The sequence below is a fragment of the Oryx dammah genome, unplaced genomic scaffold, assembly GCF_014754425.2.
Source record: "Oryx dammah isolate SB20612 unplaced genomic scaffold, SCBI_Odam_1.1 HiC_scaffold_8, whole genome shotgun sequence".
In the NCBI taxonomy this organism is placed as follows: Eukaryota; Metazoa; Chordata; class Mammalia; order Artiodactyla; family Bovidae; genus Oryx; species Oryx dammah.
In genome coordinates this window covers 23,008,263-23,030,994 of record NW_024070192.1, presented here as the reverse complement: position 1 = coordinate 23,030,994, position 22,732 = coordinate 23,008,263, and the positions used below count along the sequence as shown (strand labels likewise).

General features: G+C 56.1%; 1 protein-coding gene across 5 annotated transcripts; it reads left to right on the top strand.

Moving 5' to 3' along the window:
- Nucleotides 1-8: 8 nt before the first annotated feature.
- Nucleotides 9-22,639, top strand: MLLT6 (MLLT6, PHD finger containing). 5 transcript variants are annotated; one of them, XM_040245535.1, is made up of 20 exons: nt 9-364; nt 1,584-1,663; nt 2,147-2,201; nt 2,453-2,562; nt 3,532-3,635; nt 3,891-3,984; nt 6,429-6,602; nt 7,483-7,578; nt 10,067-10,286; nt 10,829-11,443; nt 11,898-12,079; nt 12,312-12,420; nt 13,602-13,668; nt 13,868-14,013; nt 14,496-14,693; nt 14,797-14,885; nt 16,019-16,368; nt 16,770-16,860; nt 18,045-18,401; nt 18,824-22,639. In XM_040245535.1, exons 1-20 carry the CDS (start codon nt 256-258, stop codon nt 18,863-18,865), a joined length of 3,288 nt encoding a protein of 1,095 aa, XP_040101469.1. In that variant the 5' UTR covers nt 9-255; the 3' UTR covers nt 18,866-22,639. The 5 variants fall into 5 exon arrangements, 3 of the variants coding, with proteins under 3 accessions (XP_040101469.1, XP_040101468.1, XP_040101471.1); XM_040245534.1 differs by having other exon boundaries at nt 18,803-22,639; XR_005721825.1 differs by lacking the exon at nt 16,019-16,368.
- The last annotated feature ends 93 nt before the right edge of the window (nt 22,640-22,732 follow it).

Below are 22,732 nucleotides of genomic sequence, written 5' to 3'. Positions count from 1 at the left end.
GGGGGGGGGGCCCGTCGGGGCATGAGGGCGAGAGCACGGCGGGGGGGGCGGCCAGACAGAGCGAGCGAGGAGGAGGAGGAGGAGGAGGACGCCGAGGAGGAGGAAGGAGGAGGCAAAGAAAAGAAGCGGCGGCGGCGGAGGAGGAGGAGGAGGGAGCGAGGAGGCGCGCGGCCCCCCGCTCCCTCCCTCCCCCCCTGACCCCCGACCCCCGCCGGCCGGGCCCCCACCCCAGCCCCGGAGGGAGCTCATGGGAGTATGAAGGAGATGGTAGGAGGCTGCTGCGTATGTTCGGACGAGAGGGGCTGGGCCGAGAACCCGCTGGTCTACTGTGATGGGCACGCGTGCAGCGTGGCTGTCCACCAAGGTACGGGGGTGGCCGTGGGGGGCGGCGGGACTCTGGGGGCGGCGTGCGCAGGGCGCCCCCGGCCGCGCCCTCTCGAGACCTCCTGGAGCTCGGGCGCCCCTCCCCCACCCCACCTGAAGAGAAGGGAGGCGTCGGGGGGCTCCCCCGCCCGGTCCTGGAGGACCGGGTCAGGCATTGTTTTCTTGCCTATTGTTCCAGTCCCGCGCCCCCCACCCCAACTTGAGGGAGTTTGGGGACAGTCTAGAGGGTAATGAGTGCACTCTCCGCGCCCCACACCGCCGGTGTCCGGGCTGCTAGGAGAATGTTTACCTGCGAGGTGTCCCCTCCCGCCCGGTTATTTTGGTCCCGGCTCTGGGAGGGAGAGGTCAAGGGGGGGTCATCCTCCCCTCTTGCTTCCGGATACTGGGAGGAGCGGAATTGAGAAGGGAAGAGAAGGGTCCCAGGGGAGAGGGGACTCCTAAAATCCTCTCGGGAAGAGCTACGGATAGAGAGAGGTTGCGCAGGGGGCCGGGAATCGAGAAGAGGGAGGTTTGGAGTTTCCCCCAGCAGCACATGGTTCGGGAGTTAACTCCTTGAGGAATCTTGCCGAGGGCGCAGGCTGGCATCTCCCGCCTGTCTGGCACAGCCAGCTGGGCCCCCCCTTCCTGGGACAGCCCTGAATCCTGTCGCTGTCGGCTCTTCCCGCCACTCTATTGGTTACCTGCAGTGCACCTGCCCTCGGCCTTGACTTTTGACCTGTCCTATTATAATTAGAAGCAGAAGATGAGGTCCCTTAGACCCTCGACTTACCCGCCTCTTCCATTACTGGCCCTTTAAGAAATGCCCCCCCACCATAACAACAAAACGTGTTTGACTATCCTAAATGTTGTTCCTCTAGTATTCTCGGTTACTGAGGATGAGGACTGGTCCTGGCAAGAGCTGGGAACCAGAAAGCTGGGTACAGAAAGGGCATTGGGGCAGGGTGGGATCTTCTAGAAGTTTAAAGTCAAGGTCTCAGACTTCCCACCTCTGCGTGGAGTGCCTGGTTATGTGGTTGAAAGCTGGGCGTGTGCCGTTGAGCATTCCTTGTGGTCCTGCTGTCTTGTGAGTGACCCCCAGACAGGGAGCAGCCCTCCCCCCGCTGGAACTGGCTCTGGTTAGAGTCACCCCCTACCCCAGTTACTCTGGGAAAAGCCACTGGTGACAGATTTGCTTGGTGATTCTCCTCCCTCACCCCCAGCTTGCTATGGCATCGTCCAGGTGCCAACAGGACCCTGGTTCTGCCGGAAATGTGAATCTCAGGAGCGAGCAGCCAGGGTGGTGAGTTTGAAACTTCCCTCTCCTCTCATAAACACCTGAGCATCCCCTCCCTCCCCAGTGAGCTAGGGGGCTCTGAGGCTGAGGCTGGGGTGGGAGTGTCACACAGGACTTCCTGTTTCCTGCACACCTCTATCACCAACCCCATCTCTCCTTCTGCTTAGCCCTCACTCTGCCCCCCACAGGCACCGGGCCTTCTGTTTTTGTTTTCTTGTTTGTTTGAGCTTTTTATCATGCAAAGTTTCCAACCTATACAAAAGTAGAGGGAATACTATAACTCTTCTCCTGTTGATGAGGCTCCCCTATCTTCGACAACTGTCACTCATGGTCAACCTGTTTTCTCTGTATCCCCACCAGTTCCTCCTTAGACATCTAATCATTACATCCTGGGGCCCTCTGAATGTATTCAGGGAGGGCTCAGCTCAGTAGACCCCCCCTTTTGGAAAAGCCCATCCCCCAAATCCCTGTGCCCCCTTGTATTGGCAGAGGTGTGAGCTGTGCCCACACAAAGACGGGGCATTGAAGAGGACGGACAATGGAGGTGAGGGGGGTGCTGAGCCCTATGGCTCATCTGTTGAGGTCAGATAGACCCCCTGAGCAGGGTCTGGGAAGGCAGGAGCAGTCCATCAGCAGGGGTGGAATGCAGAGGCTGGGTTTCCCTTCCCTTCCCTGGCTGGCACTGGAGTCTCATGGGAAGGCCATGGAGGAGGGGACCGTCCGCAGTATGGGGTTGTGAGGGGTCAGGGTCTCTGGCTGGCCATCGCAGCTGAGGCTGGCCCCACACCGCCCCAGGCTGGGCCCACGTGGTGTGTGCCCTCTACATCCCTGAGGTGCAGTTTGCTAACGTGCTCACCATGGAACCCATCGTGCTGCAGTACGTGCCTCATGATCGCTTCAACAAGGTCAGCGGCCCCTGCTGTGCCTCAGGCCAGTCCCCTTCCTCCCCAACCATTCTTGGGTCCTTCTCCAGCCCTCTCTTCATCCAGTGTCATTTGATTCTCTCCAACCTACACTTTCAGGGAACTCAGGAGGTGGGTGGGCACCTCCCACTGACAGATTCATGCCCATGCTCAAGTGAAATAGCAGGCTCCTTTGCAGTCCTGCCTGAGGGTAGATCTTAGGGAGCAGTTCACTTATTCATTCACTGAGCACATTTTACTCAGGGTCTACTATATGCAAAAACTGGGGCAAGATGCTGGACACACAGTGTCTAGTATTGATCAAGACAGATGTGTTCCCTGCCCCCAGTCCTGTGTGGGACGACTATAGATATCAGTAAACCGGCAAAGTACATGCAGTGTGTGGTAAGTGCGGTGAAGAAAACAATAAGATACTAAAATAAAGAATACCAGGCACGGGGGCAGCAGGGGGTAGGGGGGGAGTTTATTTTAGATAAAGCAGTCAAGGAAAGACATTTTGGTTGAGGCCTGGGGGATGAGAAGGAGCCAGCCTTGAGAAGTGGGGAGAGTGCCAGGTTCTAGGTGGAAGGAACAGTACGTGCAAAGGCCCAGAGGTGGGGCTAAGCTCGCTGGAGAGGAAGGCAGACACAGCCTCTGGTCTCACAGGACTCCCCATCCAAGGACTGCACTATCCAGTATAGCAGCTACTTGCCACATATGGCTATGTAAGTTAGTTAAATACAATTTAAAATTCAGTTCCTCAGTCACACTAGCCACTTTCCTAGGGCTCAATAACCCATGTAGTTCATGGGTCCTGTATCAGACCATGCAGTCTAGAACATTTCCATCATCACAGAAAGTGCTATTGGATAGTCTGATGTAGGATCGTGGGGAGAGGATGGAATTGAGCAGGGAGGCCAAAGGATCCCTCAGGTAGAAGAGAGGAGGGGACGATTGCCCTGTGTCCCGCAGACATGTTACATCTGTGAGGAGCAGGGCCGGGAGAGCAAGGCGGCTTCAGGAGCCTGCATGACCTGTAACCGCCATGGATGTCGACAAGCTTTCCATGTCACCTGGTGAGACCCCTGCCTTCCTTGCATCCACTCCTTAGGGTTCTCTGGGATCCCTGGCCAGCTGTCCCAACCTTCTCCTGAGATTTGCCATGGATGGCTGCCAAATGGGTTCATCCTAGCTGCTGTCTCTTTGGAGATGATGGCAGTACTTCCCTTGGGTGGTGTTGGCTTTGCCCAGCAGGGGTCTTGGAGGGTGCAGGGGAGGTGGCTGGTCTGGTTTGGGACCACATCCTTCTCAGGCTGACCTCTCTTGATTAGTGCCCAAATGGCAGGCCTGCTGTGTGAGGAAGAAGTACTGGAGGTTGACAATGTCAAGTACTGTGGCTATTGCAAATACCACTTCAGCAAGATGGTGAGTTTCATCTGGGCGTGAGTGGGTTGGTCAGCCATGGTTTAGAGGGTGTGGACTCTAGGATGCCTGGAGCTGGGAGGACAGACAGGGGAGGAAGGCACTATGTCCCTGCCCTTCAGGAACTCACCATTGGATGAGGAATAAATTTTAAGTACACCCTGAGGGGTGTGAATCAGAGTTGAGCCAAGCAGTCCATCCCAGAAGAAAGAGCTCAGACCCTGCCTGTCAGAGTCCAGGAGGCTTCAAGAAAGAGGCAGCATTTAAGCTGAGCCAACAGTTAGAGCCAACATTTGTGGGGCTTACCGTGTCCCAGCCTCTGAACTAATCTCTTTACGTGTGTGTGTTTGTGCATGTGTGCATGTACACGTGGGTGTGCGTGCTCTTGTAGTCCTCCCTAAGAACGAGATGTACTGCATTTACCCATTTTACGGATGAGTAAGCTAAGACCCACTAAGGTTATGTGACTTATCTCACAGTTGGTATGTGGGATTTAGGAAAAAAAACAAAAACAGTCTGAAGGTCCTCAGGAGCCTGCCAAGAAAGACAGGAATCCCAGGCAGAGGGGTTGGCATGGATAAAGCCCCAAGATAAGAAAGACCATTCATAAGCAACAGAACAGGATGCTTGGTAGGACAAGGCAAGAGATGAGGTGAAAAAGCTCAGGCAGGGCCAGAGCTGGACTTGCTTCTGCCTCAGGTTCAGGGGCCCATGGAGAGGTGGGAAAAGGGGTGCTAACCCATGTTGGTGGAGAGACCTGCATGTTTCAGAAGCGGTGGAGTGTCCTGGCTAGGTATGCTGTAGCCTGACTGGGAAAGCAGCTTGGACCTCACCCCCAGGCCACAGGCTTGTGAGGCTGCTTGTAAGCAAGAGGGTAACATGATCAGATTTGTTTTTTAGGAAGATTACCCTGGCAGCCACTGTGAAGCCAGATCCAAAGGGCTGAGGCTAGCGACTGGGAGACAGCTGCAAGAGAGGGTGGGATGGAGGGATGAGGCTGGATTCTAGAATTATTTCTAGACAGACTTGCCTACATGTGGGGGTGGCTGAGAAGGAGGAGTTTAGGGTGGCACATAGGATCCTGGCTCTTGATGCTGCATAGATGGGGCTTGAGCTCCTCAGGCAGTGGAGTGGACTTCTAGCATACATCCTGGTCTGCCCCAGAGAGTCCCAGTTTGTGCCTGTTGCCTTGGTGTAATTATTAATAGCTCCTCCTTTCATTTTCAAAAGTGTCCTGGTTTGGATACGTCATAAGGTCACCTTGGTTCAGGGTTTGATATCAATTTGGGGGCTTCCCTTGTGGCTCAGGTGGTAAAGAATCCAATTGCAATGCAGGAGATCCAGGTTTGGTCCCTGGGTTAAGAAGATCCCCTGGAGAAGGGAATGGCAACCCACTCCAGTATTCTTGCCTGGAGAATTCCATGGACAGAGGAGCCTGGTGGGCTACAGTCCATGGGGTCTCAAAGAGTCGGACACGACCGGACGACTAACACAACACTAAGACAAGGTAGGGAGCTTGATTTGGAATAAAGCAGGTGTCAACTGGAGGTGTTTAGATTTGGTGGCTGTGTTCAGATTTCAGGCCCTCATAGGTGTGGCAGCCCCAGGTGTATAAGGCTAGGGGTTGGGGGCTCAGGTATGAAGAGAACCATGAAATGGGGAGTTTAGAGCTTAGCAGAGTAGGAGTGATGCCCACTGCTGGGGAGCCACTGGGTCAGATGAGGCCTGAAACTAGTCCTTGAATTTGACAGTTGGGAGTTTGTGGGTGATCTTAGAAAGAACAGCTCTAAGTCTAGAACTGGTGAAGCCATCAGACCAGGCACTGGGGAGTCCAAGGCACTGGCTGGGAGGAATGGTAGCACAGGGGTTTTTTAGGTGTTCCTTATGGATATTTCCTTGCCCTGTTCTTAACGGCAGCAGATCCTTTGGGACAAAAGGAACTGCTGTTTGGTGGAGGGCCAGGAAAAGAAGAGAAGGGGTGATGGCTGGAGCATAGTGTCTGGAGGGAAGGATGGGGTATAGTGAGCAGGGGCTCCCATGAGGGCCACACTGCACATCCTCCACCCCAGGGAAGGAGGTTGAGGTGGGCTGAGGTCGAGCGCCTGAGAGGGGCCAAGAGGGCACCATGGAAAGAGGTGGTGGAGAGAGAGACACAGGCCGAGGCCCACCTCCATCCATGCCTGGTATCTGGCGGGGCCGAGATTCCCCATCTCTTCAGGGCCTCAGTTGCTGAATCTGTGCCCTGGATAAGCCAGCTGGGCAGACTGTAGGATTTCAGGCCAGGGAATGCACTCTGTTGAGCAGAGTATCATTAAGGACACAGGGTCCTCTTGTGACAGGCAGGGTGGGGTGGGGGGTGCTGACCCCCAGAATCACCTGATCTTCAAGAACCTTTCTCTAAGCTACGGAGAGGAGGGTGTGGCAGTTCCTCTCAATTCTCTCCACAGAAGACATCCCGGCACTCCAGCGGGGGCGGGGGCGGCAGTGGAGGAGCAGGAGGAGGAGGGGGTAGTGCAGGGGGAGGCAGCAGCGGCTTTATTGCTGGCCGGAGGAGCAGGTCGGCCTCCCCATCCGCCCAGCAGGAGAAGCACCCTTCCCACCATGAGAGGGGCCAGAAGAAGGTAAGAGTCTTCTCCCCTGCCCTTCCTGCCCACATTCACAAACACCTGCTTCTTGCACGAAGCCACCATGGGTATCCCAGAGGCGATAGTGCCTGCCCCCTTCCTTCCTCTGAGGCCACTGAGGACCAAGGGGGTGCTGAGGAAGTGACCTGTGAGGGTCACAGAGGGTGAGCTGAAGGCCTGGCTTCCCTGGGGCAGTTTGTATCTGTGTGGTTCCTCTGTGTTGTTCCTATGACATGACAGTCTCCCCAGAGACCCCAACACACAGCCCTGTACATGTGCACATGTCTAGCCGTGTGTCAGTTTGGGGTGCACGTGCCTGCGTCCCCAGCGGCTAAATGTCACAGTGTGCCTGGCTCCTGTCCGCCTGCACAGCTCCGTGTCCCAAGTGGACACCCTTACAGGTGTGTGCCTCCTGATAATGGGATAGGTTATTTTTAGCAGGCAGTGAGGATGGGCTTCCCTGGTGGCTTAGACGGTAAAAAATCTGCCTGCAACGTGGGAGACCTGGGTTCGATCGCTGGGTTGGGAAGATCCCCTGGAGGAGGGCATGGCAACCCACTCCAGTATTCTGGCCTGGAGAATCCCCATAGACAGAGGAGCCTGGCGGGCTACAGTCCATGGGGTCGAAAAGAGTCAGACACCACCTGAGCTTAGCATATAGCACAACATACCAGAGGATGGGGGGGAGGGGCTGTGGGCTCAGTGGAGCCTGCTGGGGCCACTCCTGTCCAGCCAAAGTCCCCCAGTCCCTCCATAGGGGGCGATGGTACCCACAGAGCCTTGCGCCGGAGAGACCCCACTCCCCACATGCATGTGCCACGTTCATCCTCACCAAGACTTTCCCAGCATCAGCGTCTGGTCCCTTCTTCCTCCCCAGAGCCGAAAGGACAAAGAACGCCTTAAACAGAAGCACAAGAAGCGGCCTGAGTCACCCAGCATCCTCACCCCACCTGTGGTCCCCACTGCTGACAAGGTACCACTGCTTACACCCAGGAGGGGCAGCCAGGGCAGCGGGAGGGAGGCACAGAGTGAAGGGTTGGGGTGTGCAGCCCTGGGAACCCTTGCAATTTCACGTTCATATGACTGCTCCACACCCCACACTACTCCTGTTCTAGACCAGGAGGGGCCTCTGCTCCTCAGCCCCACTAGTCACTGACCAACCAGGAGGAGTAGGGGTTGGGGGGCACCACCCTTCCTGCAGGCTGCCAGATGTTCACATCTGCCTCTGCCCAGACAGAGGGCCTCAGCACTGGGTTCCTGTCTGCAGATACAGTACTCACGGTGGTTCTCCGAGTCTCTGGGGCCCATTTCTCCAGAGAGAGGCAGAGGACCCCCCTCACTCTCCAGCCCGCCACACACATATCAGGAGGCTGCTCAGAGCCTGGTCGCCTAACCGAAAGCCCACTCTATGCAGGTTGGAGGGACTGAAAGTGTGGCCCATGATGGCTTGCAGGGCAGACCCATTGACCATACCCTGAGACCCCTAGTCATCCCACTCCCAGTAGGGGCATGGCATGGCAGGCCTGAGTCTAGAAATGGGCACCATCTGGATAAACAACTGGCAGGCCCTACCCAAGGCCAGGGAGTTGCTAATCCAAGCCAGAGCAGCCCTCCCTGTCCCTCCTTCCAGCCAGTTCTCCCCTCACCCCCGGAAGGAGAACAGGGGCCTGGAGACACGGCTTCCTCCTGTCACCATTATTGCCCGTTCACCTCCACCAGCCTCAGGAGGTTGCCAAGGCTCTGGGCATCTTAGCAGGAGACTCAGGTATCAGGTTTCCAGGGTGATGTTGCTGTGGCAACTGTCCCAGTAACCCTCTCCCTTCCCTGCTGCCCAGGGCTCACCTGGAAAAGCTTGTCCCTGCCCTCTGATCTCTCCCTGGGGTCTGCAGGCAGGGGAAAGTAGTGGGCCAGAGATCTAGGAGTGACCCCAGTGGCTGGACTTCCCTTTGGACATGTTGGAGCCTTCTGCCCATCCTCCTCCACCCACCCCAGCATTTCAGCCACCCCTCCCCCTGGGCCCTCTCCTCCTTTGCTCTCAGAACCACATCTGGCTCCCTTCAGAACTCCAGCTGTTGAAAAGAACAAAGGAAAAGACAGAGCCGAGGGCTCCGCCCAGGAAGGGGCAGCACAGGGTGGCTCATCCTCCTCTCCGACCTCCCTCTGGCATTTGTTCATGTACTGGATACCTGGTCTCCACCAGGAGGAGAAGTCATCCTTGACTGTTACTACAAAGCCCTGACTCACTCACCACATGCCAGGCTCCCTTCTGGAACAGGGGGATGGTGGGCATGTGTGGGGATGTGCTCATTTAATCCTCAAAATAATCCAATGAAGTAGGCATTTTATTAACCCCATTTAATAAATGAAGACACTGAGGCACAGAGAAGTTAAACAGTCTGCCTAAAACACACTGTTAGGGAATGGTGGAGTCAAGGTTCGCACTCAGGCAGTCTGGCTTGAAGGCCTGTTCTCAGCCACTGCTGGACACTCTCTGCGGTGTATTGCTAGCAGCCGCGCCATCAGAACCATCATCGTCAACCTCATACTATGTATCTGCCATTATGTTCCTCATAACTCTCCAAATAGGGATAATTAGCCCCAGAAAAGGACCCTGAAGCTCGGTGAGGTGGAGACACACAACATACACGGTTGTAGACCCCAGGTTCACAGAGCCCCTACTCTTCCAGCCACTGCTGCCGCCCCCAGACATGGGGGACAATCTCTCAATACAACGTGGCAGCTATTGACATGGCTGATGTGGGTGGGTACAGGGCACCCAGGAAATAGAGGACAGAATAATTTGTTCCATCACAGGTAGCTATGGGGTGACTTCATGGAAGAGGGGGCTTTTGAGCTGGATTTTGAAGGAAGAGATGTTTCCCAGGAGGAGGGAGGCTAGGCTGTCTGGGCAGAGGGCTTGGCATGGAGGCTCAGGTTGTTTGGAAAGGGCGTGGAGTAGCCAGGGAGGGGAGTGTCAGCCACGTGGCTGCAGCTGGTGGGTGAGCAGGGAAGAAGTGGCAGGGACTGGAGAGCCCAAGAATGGGGCCAGGGTGGCCCATTCTCCCTGGAGTCCCTCTTCCCTGCATGCACCACTTCCCAGCAGAAGTCCAGCCCTCTTAGGCCTAAGTGTTTCTAAACTGAATGACTGAGCAGATACATACTTTTGAACAGACTCTGGGACCATTTTCATCTCTCCCTTGCATGAGGCAAAGGACAGACAGCTTCTTGGGCTCAGAGCTCCCAACTCTTCACCCCTAGAAGTTACAGAGCTGCCTCTCCATCTCCCTGGTCTAGGAGCTCCCACCACCATCTCCTTGCCCCATAGTCCTTCCTGAAGCTAACTCTGAGCTCTCCCAGTAGAGCCCTAGGTCCCGTGTCCTCGGGGTTCCACCCCCAAGTCAGGGTGAGCCCAGACCCCCAAAGCTGGCTCCAGCCTTCTTCTCTCCTCCTTCCTCCCTCAGGTCTCCTCCTCGGCTTCCTCCTCCTCGCACCACGAGGCCAGCACTCAAGAGACTTCTGAAGGCAGCAGGGACTCCAAGGGGAAAAAGTCTTCCAGCCATAGCCTGAGTCACAAGGGGAAGAAGCTGAGCAGTGGAAAAGGTGTGAGCTGCTTCACCTCCGCCTCCTCCTCTTCTTCCTCTTCCTCTTCCTCCTCATCTGGGGGACCCTTCCAGCCTACAGGTGAGCATGGGCACCCCAGGATGTGGGAGCTGGGGAGGAGGTGGGAATGGGACAGTCTTTGGCCGTGAGCTTTTCTAGCAAGGCCCTTTGCATATTGGTTTGCATCTCATTTGCTTCTTAAATTGCCTGGTGGGGTGGGAATCCTCAGCCAGTGACTCCTCAATACTCCCTCCTCTCTCAGGGTGGAACTCCCCTCCCATCTCCCTCGGGGCCCACCTCTCCAACCCCCATAATGTATTCATTATTCCCTGCGCTGATGCTGTCGAGTACCATTTTTAAAGCACTGACACTAATCTCCTGTAATCTCTGTAGTCATTCAGTGAGGTCAGTAGGGTGGGAGCTATTCTGCTGCTTTGTCACAGGTGGGAAAAGCTGGAGGGTGGGGATACACTGGTCCCAGGACACAGAGACAGTGGCAGAGCTGAGACAGGAAACCCAGCTTCCCCACCCCCGACCAGAGCTCTCTCCACTAGTACACACTGGGAGCAGGAGGGAGGCAGGGGCTATGGGGTCCAGCTGTAATTCCGTATCCCTCTCTGCAGTTTCGTCCCTGCAGAGCTCCCCTGACTTCTCCGCATTTCCCAAGCTGGAGCAGCCAGAAGAAGACAAGTACTCCAAGCCCACTGCACCCCCGCCTTCAGCCCCTCCCTCTCCCTCAGCCCCCGAGCCCCCCAAGGCTGACCTCTTTGAACAGAAGGTGGTCTTCTCTGGCTTCGGGCCCATCATGCGCTTCTCCACCACCACTTCCAGCTCAGGCCGGGCCCGGGCCCCATCCCCTGGGGACTATAAGTCTCCCCATGTCTCAGGGTCCGGGGGCTCTGGAGGCACCCACAAGCGGATGCCCACACTGAGTGCCACCCCTGTGCCCGCTGAGGAGACCCCTGAGACAGGCCTGAAGGAGAAGAAGCACAAAGCCAGCAAGAGGAGCCGACACGGGCCAGGCCGTCCCAAGGGCAGCCGCAACAAGGAGGGCCCTGGGGGCCCAGCCCTTCCCTCCCTGCCCGGTGCCCAGCTGGCTGGCTTCACCGCCACTGCTGCCTCACCCTTCTCCGGAGGTTCCCTTGTCAGCTCTGGTCTGGGTGGTCTGGCTTCCCGTACCTTTGGGCCTTCAGGGAGCCTGCCCAGCCTGAGCCTGGAGTCCCCCCTGCTGGGGGCAGGTTAGTGACCCTTGGGGACCAAGGGTGTCTTAGGGCCCAGCCAGTCTAGTGAGGGGACAGAGGCATAAACATGCAGTTAGAAGGAAGTGTGACAGAAACTGCTCCAGAAGACAAAGGATGGAGGTGACAGTCACCTTTGAGACACTCCCCCATAACCATCTCCTGCGTGGTTGTGGTGGGAGAGATTGCCAACAGGACTTAACCAAGTTTGGGTTGGGGAATTAGAAAAACTGGGAATTCTTCACGCTTGAGCAGGGTAGTAGAATAAGCAGGCTTGGCAAGTAGATGTCACTAGGGCAAGAAGTGACATCTTTGCAACAGGAGGGTGAGACTGGTGTGTGGCAAGATCCAGGGGAGTGTTGGCCTTGGGCAGTGGCTGCTCCAGCCACCTGACTGAGGAGGGGGCAGAGGAGAGGTGACTAAGCTTCCCTCTGTGTCCTTCTTGTGCCTGTAGGCATCTACACCAGTAATAAGGACCCCATCTCTCATGGTGGTGGAATGCTGCGGGCTGTCTGCAGCACCCCCCTCTCCTCCAGCCTCCTGGGGCCCCCAGGGACCTCGGCCCTGCCCCGCCTCAGCCGCTCCCCATTCACCAGCACCCTCCCTTCCTCCTCTGCTTCTATCTCCACCACTCAGGTGAGGCCTTGCTCCTGGGCTCCTCCATCCCTGGGCAGGTGGGGGACAGCCTGCCGAGGACCCAGCTTTCCATGGGAATTTGAGAGATTGGGCTTGATCACCACCAGAACGTCTCCCTCTTTCTGGTCCTCTCTCCTCCCCAGCACACCTGGTCCCCTCCACCCCGGTGCCCACAGTTGTGCTCTAGATCCAGGAATAACCACCAGGCTGGACTCTACCTCCTTTCCCTCAGGTGTTTTCTCTGGCTGGCTCTACCTTTAGCCTCCCTTCTACCCACATCTTTGGAACCCCCATGGGTGCCGTTAACCCCCTCCTCACCCAAGCCGAGAGCAGCCACACAGGTACGTGAGTCTCTGACCCTGTTCCCCTTTCTTCACAAAGGGGCACCCCCTGTCACCTGCTTGTCACCCCAGAGAGGACTGGAGGGCTTTCTGGCTATCCCCCACCCTCTGGCCATTGCTGACCCTGCCAAAAAACATTCCACGTGTAACAAACCAGGGTACATTCTTGCACATCAAAACCCCTTGAGGCGTTGGGGCATGACCAGGAAGAATTACTACTACTCCATCTCACAAAAGCAAAAGGCAAGAGAGATGAATGACTTGCTCAAGGCTGTTGAAGTAGGCAAAGGTGGAGCAGCAGCTGAAATTCTGGCTCCTTGACTCCAAGACTAGTTCTCCTACCACTGAAGCAAAGCTCCCTGCTGGCCTCTTAGTGAGTTCTTGGGATTGGCGATTATAGAGACCCCACTAGTTGGGCAACTGGCTCTCTGGGTATTCAGGAGTTAAGGGGGCGGATCGCAAGCACGCCTCCCTCCAAGTACAGTGAACACAGCCCTAGAGAGCTGATTGGTGCAGAGGTACCACCTGGCTGGTTGAGGGGCGGGACTTGCCATTTCAGGTAAGCCTTAAAGGGGCGAATCTGACTCCAAAACTAACCCTACAGAGTAGATGACTGTATTTTCCAAAACCCAAATTGGAATTTTGTGGCTCAACATAGGGTTTTGCGGTCTAATTGTGAGTGTATTAATATAAAATATAAAATTATAATAGCTACAGTAATTAAGGGCTTGCTACATGGCAGCTAAACTGTTGAGCTTAACACTTCACATTTATTACCTTATTCATAACAATCACTTCGGAAAGGTTAGTTTTAAGCCCCGCGGTCACATAGCAAGTATCCAAGTTCAACTCAGGACTCTCTAGGCCCCAAGTTTCTATGACTATGAAGTTATAAATTTTCCAGGAAAAAAAAAAGTTGGGAGGAGAAGCTGAAAGTAGCAAGGAGGCAGGGGCCTTTCTGCCTAGAGAAGGAGGAAAAAATTTCATGATTTTGCCTCCCCAGGGGTTGGGTTTTCAAACCAGGGCTCCCAAGAACTAGACCTGCCTGTCTGGGGGTTGGGAGATCCTGGGGAAAGAGGTCGGCGGTAAGGTCCCAGATCCTGTACCCACTTCCCAGGCGGGGACTTTGGGGCCGACTGCACCTCTTCCTCACTGATCCCTGCCTCCCTTCTCCTTCCAAGAGCCAGACCTGGAGGACTGCAGCTTCCGATGTCGGGGGACCTCACCCCAGGAGAGTCTGTCTTCCATGTGAGGGAGAGGGAGGCGGCTTGGGGGGCAGAGCGGGAGCTCGGCGGAGGGATTGTAGAAGGTGGGGGGCGGTACGGTGCGGAAAGGCAGGCGCGCGGAGAGGGTTGGAATCCAAAACGGATAACTGAAACTCACGAGGCAGGGAGGCTGGAGTTGGGGAGTGAGGTGCGTCTGAGCCGGTTTTCCCTTGTGACCGCAGGTCCCCCATCAGCAGCCTCCCGGCACTCTTCGATCAGACGGCGTCCGCACCCTGCGGGGGCGGCCAGTTAGACCCAGCGGCCCCCGGAACGACCAACATGGAGCAGCTGCTGGAGAAGCAAGGGGACGGCGAGGCCGGCGTTAACAGTGAGAAGGGGTGACATCGGGCTGGGTGGCTGTCTTAGGACCCCCAGACTCGGATACTCTCTCTCCGAGGTCCCCAAAGGTCTTTAAAGGTTTCTCCTGCGGCCCCGCCCCTGCCTTAATGGTGGCCCACCCCAGGCCTCGCCTTTAACCCTCGCTGGGACCTGCTCCAGGCCCCGCCCCCTCTACGCCCGGCTTTTGGCCCTCACGACCTCGTGGCCCTGATCTAACTAAGCCCCAACTTCCGACCGCCCCTTCCCTCCAAGCACTGGGCTTCCACCCCGAGCCTTAGGCCCCACCTGTGGTCCTCACACCTCTGGCTCCCCAGGACTCACCTGAGTCCCTGGCTAACCGGAGCCGTCTCTGCTAGGTCTCAGTCCGGTTTCCTTTGCCAGGCCCCGCCCCTGGTCACCTGGCCCCGCCCCAGCCTTCGCCCCGCCTTCCCAGGCCCGCGGGGCTCAGGCGCTTTCGCCCTCTGTTTGCAGTCGTGGAGATGCTGAAGGCGCTGCACGCGCTGCAGAAGGAAAACCAGCGGCTTCAGGAGCAGATCCTGAGCCTTACGGCCAAGAAGGAGCGACTGCAGATTCTCAACGTGCAACTCTCTGTGCCCTTCGCCGCCCTGCCTGCTGCTCTGCCTGCCACCAACGGCCCTGTCCCTGGGCCCTATGGCCTGCCTCCCCAAGGTAAGGGGCCCCCACCCAGGCCGGGAATGGGGGCCTCCGCTCTGCAGTCGGAACTGGCCCGGACTCCAGCCGCTGAGCTCCTTCCCTGATCCTCCTTCCTCAGCCGGCAGCAGCGATTCCTTGAGCACCAGCAAAAGCCCTCCGGGGAAGAACAGTCTGGGCCTGGACAACTCGCTGTCCACGTCTTCCGAGGTGGGCACCATGGGGAGGGGCACGGGGCGGGGGAGGGCTGGAGCGGGGAGGTTCAAGGGCCTCCTAGTCGCATTTCCACCTTGCTGGGCTGTTGGAGGCTGGGCAGTGAAGTGATTGGCTGAGTAATTTGGTCTATGACCCATTCATTCCTTTACTAAATAAGTGATAATTAGGAGGTGCCTACTTAAGTCCAGTCATTGGCTAAGCAAGCAGTGAGCAAATCGGACACTCTTGGAGACAGGCTCAATTCAGGAAAATCAATAATTACAAGTAGGGAAAAGTGCTAAGATGGAAATCATTTGAGGGGTATGAGAAAGAATGGAGGGTGGGTGGATGTACGTCCACCTTTCTCTGGATGTAAGGTGGTTAGGGAAGGCAACTCTGAAAAGTGTTTGTGAAGAGTTTATTACAATTTATTTTAGCCACACAGAAAACAATCCCTGTGTAATTGGTGGTGGTTTGTTGCTATTATTATGCTGTGGTTATTACTGAAATTAAACAAAGTAGGTTCTTGTTCTCCCTACCACTTACTGTGTGACTTGGGCAACAATAATAATAATAATAATAATACAATCATTAATTGCATCCTTGCCCTGTGTCATGTCCTGGCCTGAGACTTTTCAAGCGTTGGTGTGTTTAGTCCTCACAAGGAGTTTTTGGACTAGGTTCTCCTATCACCCCCGTGTTATGAATGTCGAAACTGAAACAGAAGAGCCACCAAAGCCGTTAAATTGTGGGCATGGGATTTGAGCCCATCTTTCAGTTCAACTGCCTGCAGAGTTACTGAGCCTGTCTCAGACCCAGTGGTTTCACCCATGAACAGCAGTAGCAAGTTAGTACAGGTCAAGCACTGAACCTTGGGTCTGATTCACTAGGTGGTCACTATACCACCTTCACTCTTCAGTGTTAAATGGGCATCATGGTGGGTGCCGGGGCCCCAGGAAGTGATTTGTGAAGACTGTTTGGATTCTTGGCCTTTATCCCTGGGCGTTGCTTCTTCCTCCTGGGTGGCTTTGCTTGGGAGTAAAGTGGGGGTGACCACGTGAGAATGCTGGTGGGTGCTGGGCCGGGGGCCAGAAAGGTCACACTGGCCCCCTGCCCCTCTGACCCCTCCCTTCCCCCTCCCTCCCCAGGACCCACACTCAGGCTGCCCGAGCCGCAGCAGCTCGTCGCTGTCCTTCCACAGCACGCCCCCACCGCTGCCCCTGCTCCAGCAGAGCCCTGCTACTCTGCCCCTGGCCCTGCCTGGGGGCCCTGCCCCGCTCCCGCCTCAGCCACAGAATGGGCTGGGCCGGGCACCCGGGGCAGCGGGGCTGGGGGCTATGCCCATGGCTGAGGGGCTGTTGGGGGGGCTGGCGGGCAGCGGGGCCCTGCCCCTCAATGGGCTTCTTGGGGGGTTGAATGGGGCTGCTGCCCCCAACCCTGCAGGCTTGAGCCAGGCTGGCGGGGCCCCCACGCTGCAGCTGCCAGGTTGTCTCAACAGGTGAGGGAGGGCTCAGCCTGGGGACGGGGATGGGGAGGCTGGCTCTGGGAGGGACTCCCCCTACAAACACCCACGTCCCTCAGAAGGGAAGCTCTCCTCCTGTCTTACGGGGTCTAGAATCCAGTTGCCTCTTGGCCCCAGCTTCTCCTTAGATGTAGACCTGAGAGCCCTCTGGAAGGTAGCTCTTCAGGGACAAAAGTCGTCTGTTTATTCCTTGTGCCCTAGCTGAGGTCTCCCTCTGGGGAAGTTTTCCCATCTCATGTGTCTCCTCCCACCATCCTCTCTGAGCTCAGTCTGTTTCTCTCTCCACCTGGGCCTGAGGGAGAGTGGGAACTTAGGGGGGCAGGGAGGAGTGTTTCCCTGTCCCTTCCCATGGTCTGTGTTTTGTCCCCCTGCTTCAGCCTCACCGAGCAGCAGCGACACCTCCTGCAGCAGCAGGAACAGCAGCTGCAGCAGCTCCAGCAGCTCCTGGCCTCCCCACAGCTGACCCCGGTAATGCCCCTCCCCCTAGCTCTGCCAGAAAGGTCTCAGAGGGTCAGGGCTGGAGGGTCTGGGCCAGCCTAGGCTGCCACAGGCTGGGAAGGGAGCCCCCAGGCTGGGAAGGTGAGACTGCCCCTGCGGGAGTGGGGCCGGGCCCCTATGGATCATGTGAGGACAAAGGGCACAAGGGTTCCTCTTGGGGGCCCCTGGGTGCTGGGGAAGGAATGCTGTAGTGGCCCTAAATCACATCCCAGCAAGAGGATCTGGAGGGAGGTGAGCCCTCAGTTACTGAGCATTTCCAGTCCCAGCCCCAAGGCTCTTCAGTGGGGAACCTTGAGGTCTGCATAGAGAGGTGGCTGAGCAGGTGACAGACACGTCCTCAACCAGAGCAGCCCTTTTAGGTCTTTCTTGTGTGTTGAGTTCTACTCAGAGTTCCTGGGAGAAAAGGAATTCTTCCTTCTAGAAAGGAGAGAGTTGTTGGGACTTCACTGGTGGTCCAGTGGTTAAGACTCTTTGCTGCCAATGCAGAAGGCGCAAGTTCAATTCCTGGTCAGGGAACCAAGATCCCACACGCCATGCGATGCAGCCAAAGATAGAAACAAAAGTAAAAAGGAAAGAGCTGAAAAAAATAGAAAAGCACTCATTTTTATATAAAGAAACATGAGAAAGATACACAGTAAACTAGCTCAACTGGTTACCTACAGAGACCAGATGGTAGCAGGAATAAGATAGCGAGATTTCTTAAGCCTTGAAAAATTGTTTTGGGTTTTGGAACACTTGAGAATGCTTTGTCTATTCAAAGCAAAAGTAAATGAATCTTAAGTGAAAAAAAGAAATAGAGAAGTTGAAAACTATTAACCTCATTCAGTGTTCCTCAACTTGGGGTCATGCCACCCCTGGGGACATCTGTGTTTGTCATAACAACTGAGGAGTTGATTTAGTGGGGGTAGGGGAGGGATGTTAAACCTCCTGCACTTGACTGGTGGTACCCCATCTGACAAACACTGATGATATGCAACCACTTTCTTGTCCAGATGGGGAGGCTGAGCCCCAGAGTGGGGAGTTAGAGATGGAAACTTGACTGTATCCCAGGTCTCTTGCCTCGTGGTATTAGTGAGATGGGATGGGGCCCAGGCCAATCAGGGTAAGATGACCCTGGGGACCACTGGCCAGTAAGCCATCTGGCCCCCTTGCAGGAACACCAGACTGTTGTCTACCAGATGATCCAGCAGATCCAGCAGAAGCGGGAGCTGCAGCGGCTGCAGATGGCCGGGGGCTCCCAGCTGCCCATGGCCAGCCTGCTGGCCGGAAGCTCCACCCCGCTGTTGTCCGCGGGCACCCCTGGCCTGCTGCCCACAGCATCTGCCCCACCTCTGCTGCCCGCCGGAGCCCTGGTGGCACCCTCGCTCGGCAACAACACAAGTCTCATGGCCGCAGCAGCTGCAGCCGCAGCAGTAGCAGCAGCAGGCGGGCCTCCAGTCCTCACTGCCCAGACTAACCCTTTCCTCAGCCTGTCAGGGGCGGACGGCAGTGCCAGTGGCCCCAAAGGAGGGGTGAGTAAGGGGTCTGGCTTAGGGAAGGGGCTGGGAATGGGGCAGAGGGACCGTCCTGTCTCCCTTCTCCTGGAGAGACCCATTAGAGAAGGCTGTTTCCTCTTTGATTGGACCATTTAGAAAAAGATGATGCTCTGGGTGAGCCATTTCAAGAAAGGCATCCCTCCTTCTGAGGGCAAAGCGCCAGAGCCGGGGGGGGGGGGGGCCCTGGCCGGCACATGCCTGCTTAACTGGGCGCCCTATGCAGGGCAACTCTCCCAACAGACACACACATACACGGAAGTTGACCCTGTTGCGCAGCTGTCAAAGCCCAGCCCCTTATTGCACCCAACATCAGCTTTCTTGACCCAGGAAGCTATTCTCAACTGGGTGATCGGACCAGATACCTCCCCAATCCCCAGTCTCCCTTCCTCTTTTTCCAGACTGCTGACAAAGGAGCCTCAGCCAACCAGGAAAAAGGCTAAATCTACCCACGCTCCTTTAGACCCCACAAGCAGAGGGGCAGATCCTGGTCTGAGGGTCCCAGCCTGCAGCGGGCATCTGCACCCCAACACTGGAGAGCCCTGGAGCATGTGCTGAGGCCTGGGGAGTGGGGGGTGCCCCCGGTGCTGCGGACGGAGACCCAGAGGGGAGCCCTTTCCACCTGCCCCCTGCCCCCACCTCTGCACTGGCCCCTTCGTGAGGGGCTCGGAAGGAGGACAGGCTCCAAGCCCGCCTAGGAGCCCCCACTCTCAGTGAATGTTTCAGGGTTCCCTAGAGAGCAAAGTGGGCCATGGCATAAGTGGGGGGTTCGTTAAACCCCCACATAAAATGGATCAGCACTTGAGTGGGAGAAGTGGGGACTAGGCCCTGGGCCTGCCCCTGCGTGGAAGTCTTCTATGGAAGAAGGGGTGACCCTACTTGACCATTTTCTACCCAGCTTGGGCAGATGGTAAGAGGGCTCCCTTGGACTGTTTCTTGCTGGGCTCCTTCCCCTGCCCCCGACAAGGGTCACAAGCTGTGCTTGTAAAAGCCCACAAACTAGGGGGCCGACGAAGGGGCAGGATGGCATCGAATTTGGCCCAGGCCTCCCTACCTCCTGGGGGGTGGGACCCAGTGATGGGCTGGGGGAGGGCAGGGGTGGGCGGCCCAGCCCCCTTGGTACCCTGCCCCTTGTTTGCACTATTGGATTTAGGAGTGCCGAGGGTGGGGAGATAGAGCTGCCTGACTCAGAGAGCGTGTGTGGGTATGCCTGTGCACTGTGTGTGTGTGTGTTTATCTGTCTGTCTGTCTGTCTCCCCCTGGTCCCCAGGCAGCTGAGGGCAGGGACAGGAGCAGTGCTCTGATGAGGCAGTACCAGAGGGGCGCTCCTAGCTCTTGTTTGCACCCTCTCACCTCACCAACTTTGGTCCCTTTCTGGGGCCCAAATGGTTAACAAAAACCAGAACCGTACTCCAGTATTGGAGAGTAACTGGGGGCTGGGGGCTTCAAATCAGGGTGATATCCTGCCTTTCCTTCCCCAGATTCCACATGGTCTCAGTGCCCCCGTAGCGCTCCCCTTCCACCACTGATAGCTGGTCCTGCTTCCCTGGCAGGGGACAAGGCGAGGGGGGTAAAGTACCACTTCTAGTGAAAACTGTCTCCCAGAATCAGCCAGCCTGGCCCCCCTGCACCCTACCCCTCCTCACCCCCACCAGCCAGGGGAGACTTAAGCTTAAATTGACCTAACAACTGTCCCTTCACCCACCAGCTATTTCCCCAGGGTGCAGTGGGCAAGTGTCACCTTAGAGTCCCCACCTGCCCAGAGCCTTTGGTGGCCAAGGCTAAGGGCTGCTGGGGCAGCCAGGAGAGGGGCGAGGCTGAAGCGTGTGTGTCGGTGCACTGGGGTGGGAGCCGGGCGGAGCGTGGCCAGCTTCCTGATGCCCACGTTTAGTCAGTCTCTTTGCATGTGTGGACTCGTGTGCGTGTGTGTGTTTCTGTTTGGATTTCTGTTGTTGTTGGGTTTGTTTCTTTTTTTTTTTTTTTAATAAAGAAAAGATGTGTATATTTTTGGCAATGACAGAAACGTAGTGCAGATATATTTTTGCCTGTGCTGCTCAACTGGTTTTTTTCTGATACTGAAAATAATATTAATATTCCTGTTGATAAGACTTTGTAAGATGTTAGGGAGCTGATAATGGAGGGGGTGGGTGGGAATCCTTCAGAGGCAACTTCTTAGGCACTTGCAAGGGCTTGGGGGGAGGGGGGAGGCAGTTGTGATGACCTCAGAAATACTCACTTTTTATTAATGCTAAATATCAGTTAGAAAGGAATGATAGAAGTCAGCATTTTATTCATCTTCATCTATTAAGCTAACTCCCTGCCCCTAAACCACTGAAAAGAAAAATAACCTTCAGAGATTCTTAGAAGAGTTGCTCATTCACACCCACGCTCTTGCCCAAGGCCGACCCACTTAGAACCAAAGTCAGCTTCTGTTGTGGACAGTGAAGGAAGTTGATTTACCCCAAGGCTGCCGTGGCAGAGTGAGAGGTCCTGGAACAAGACCTCCCCTTCCCTCCAGCACCCTAAAGTCTGGGGTTCTCATCTCCAAGAGTCTGTTTTCTGATTTTCCCCAGGCTGGGGTGCAGTGGTGGGTAGGCAGTTAGATTTGAAGAAGGGCCCCAGGCTACGTATGGATTGGTGCTGTCCCTCAATTTGGGGCAGGGGGACATGAGAGAGGTGGTGCGTTTCCTCTTTCGGGGTGGGTGGCAGGCTTTATAATAAGAAAGGTCTAGAGGGCTTCTGGACAGAGCAGGGTCCCAGTGCAAAGGGCATGGCTCTTGAGCCCCCACCATCTGCTCCCAGCCTCAGTCCCTTTTTCTAGGATGAATTTGAATGGGGAGAGGGAAAGGATGCAGATTTATAGGTGGCTCTGTCTAGGGGAAGGGAAGGATGTGGTTTGCAGGGCGGAAGTGGAGTTTGAAACTGCAGAGTGGAGCTCAGTAAGTCATCCCCTTCAGTGTGGAGGTGTGAGTGCGGTGTGTGTGCAGAGCCGCTGTCTGGCCTCACAACGAGTGCATGAATGTCAGAGCTGGAAGGGACCTGTCTTTAGGATCCTGTGAGCCAGCTCCTTGCCCCACAGGTGATAGCTCCAAGCCTAGGAGGTGGGGGCAGGGGCTCAGGGGCAGAGCCACGACCAGTCCTCAGGACCCTGGCCTCCTGGTCCTGGCTCTCCTGCCCCACTGCACTGCCTCCGTGTGGCTGTCCGTCTGTCCCTGTGTGTGTGGTGTGCGGTGTGAGTGCAGGGCTGTGCCCAGGGTGGGGGGTATCTGTGAAGCACTGACCGTCTTAGCTCAGAGCTGAAGGATCCTCTCCAGAGACAATGACACTTTAAAGGTTGCCTTTTCTTGTCTAGTTTTTCCAGTGTGTGTGTGTTTTCCCTTCAGATTCCTAGGTCTGTTGCTGCCTCCAGGTGCCCTTACCTTGAGGCTGATGAGAGCACGCCTGCCCATTCCTGTCCTGAGTTCTAGGGAAGTACTCCTAGGAAGGGCCTCGACAGTGAGGGGAGCCAGAGTCTGGGAAAGAGAGAGAGCCAGCTCTGAGAAAGGGTGACCTCCACGCTGCCTTTTCCCAAACTGGAAATGCAGACACGGGCTCTGCCTGCCAGCATCTTCCTTGGTGTGTGGTCAGCAGAGTTAAGGGTAGGCAGCTTGCTCCCAGTTCTCCTTTATCCCAGTTTCCTGGGGAGAGGTGCCTGGCAGGGCTTTCGGTCACTTCAATTGGGAATCTGTAGGAAAATGGGGCGCAGTACCCTGGCTTCCTCCAGTCACATCAGTCCAGATTAAAAGTGTGTCTGGCTCCCAGTCCCTTTGACTTGATCTACTGAAAAGCTGGTGACTGAGGGGTGCCTTCATCGCCCTTTGTTCACGTCCTTCAGCCCAACTTGGGACTTCAGTGGCGGGACTGAAGACCCAAACCCTGGCTCCCAGCCTGTCCCCCTCTTTGCACCCCAGCCTTTCTCAATGTAGCAGACCCTTCCTAGGGGAGCAGGGAGGGGAAGCCACAGTTTGCAAACCCAGGAGCTCCTTTTACATTCTTTGTAAAGCCTCCTTTATATCCTCAACCCAAAAGGCAATGCCCCTCCCTGCCACCTCCAAGCCTGGAATTGTGCATAACCCGGATCTTGTATCTTTGTATAACGGATGTTATTTGTACGAAGGGCAGTTCGTAAACAGCACTTGTTCTTTTAATAAAAGAATGTTTTACAAAAAAAAAAAAAAGAGAGACCTTGGTTTGTCTGGCTTTACTGAAGGGAAAGAGAGGTGGAGGGCCAACTGTGGGAGCCTTGGGAGGGGATGGAGGTGGGGGTGGGC

Bases quoted from the DNA above. Each gene is read 5' to 3' on its own strand.
- MLLT6 (XM_040245534.1), top strand. From the start codon at position 256: ATGAAGGAGATGGTAGGAGGCTGCTGCGTATGTTCGGACGAGAGGGGC. The intron at 3,985-6,428 runs GTGAGTTTCATC...TTCTCTCCACAG, and splicing joins AATACCACTTCAGCAAGATG to AAGACATCCCGGCACTCCAG. The intron at 12,080-12,311 runs GTGAGGCCTTGC...CCTTTCCCTCAG, and splicing joins CTTCTATCTCCACCACTCAG to GTGTTTTCTCTGGCTGGCTC.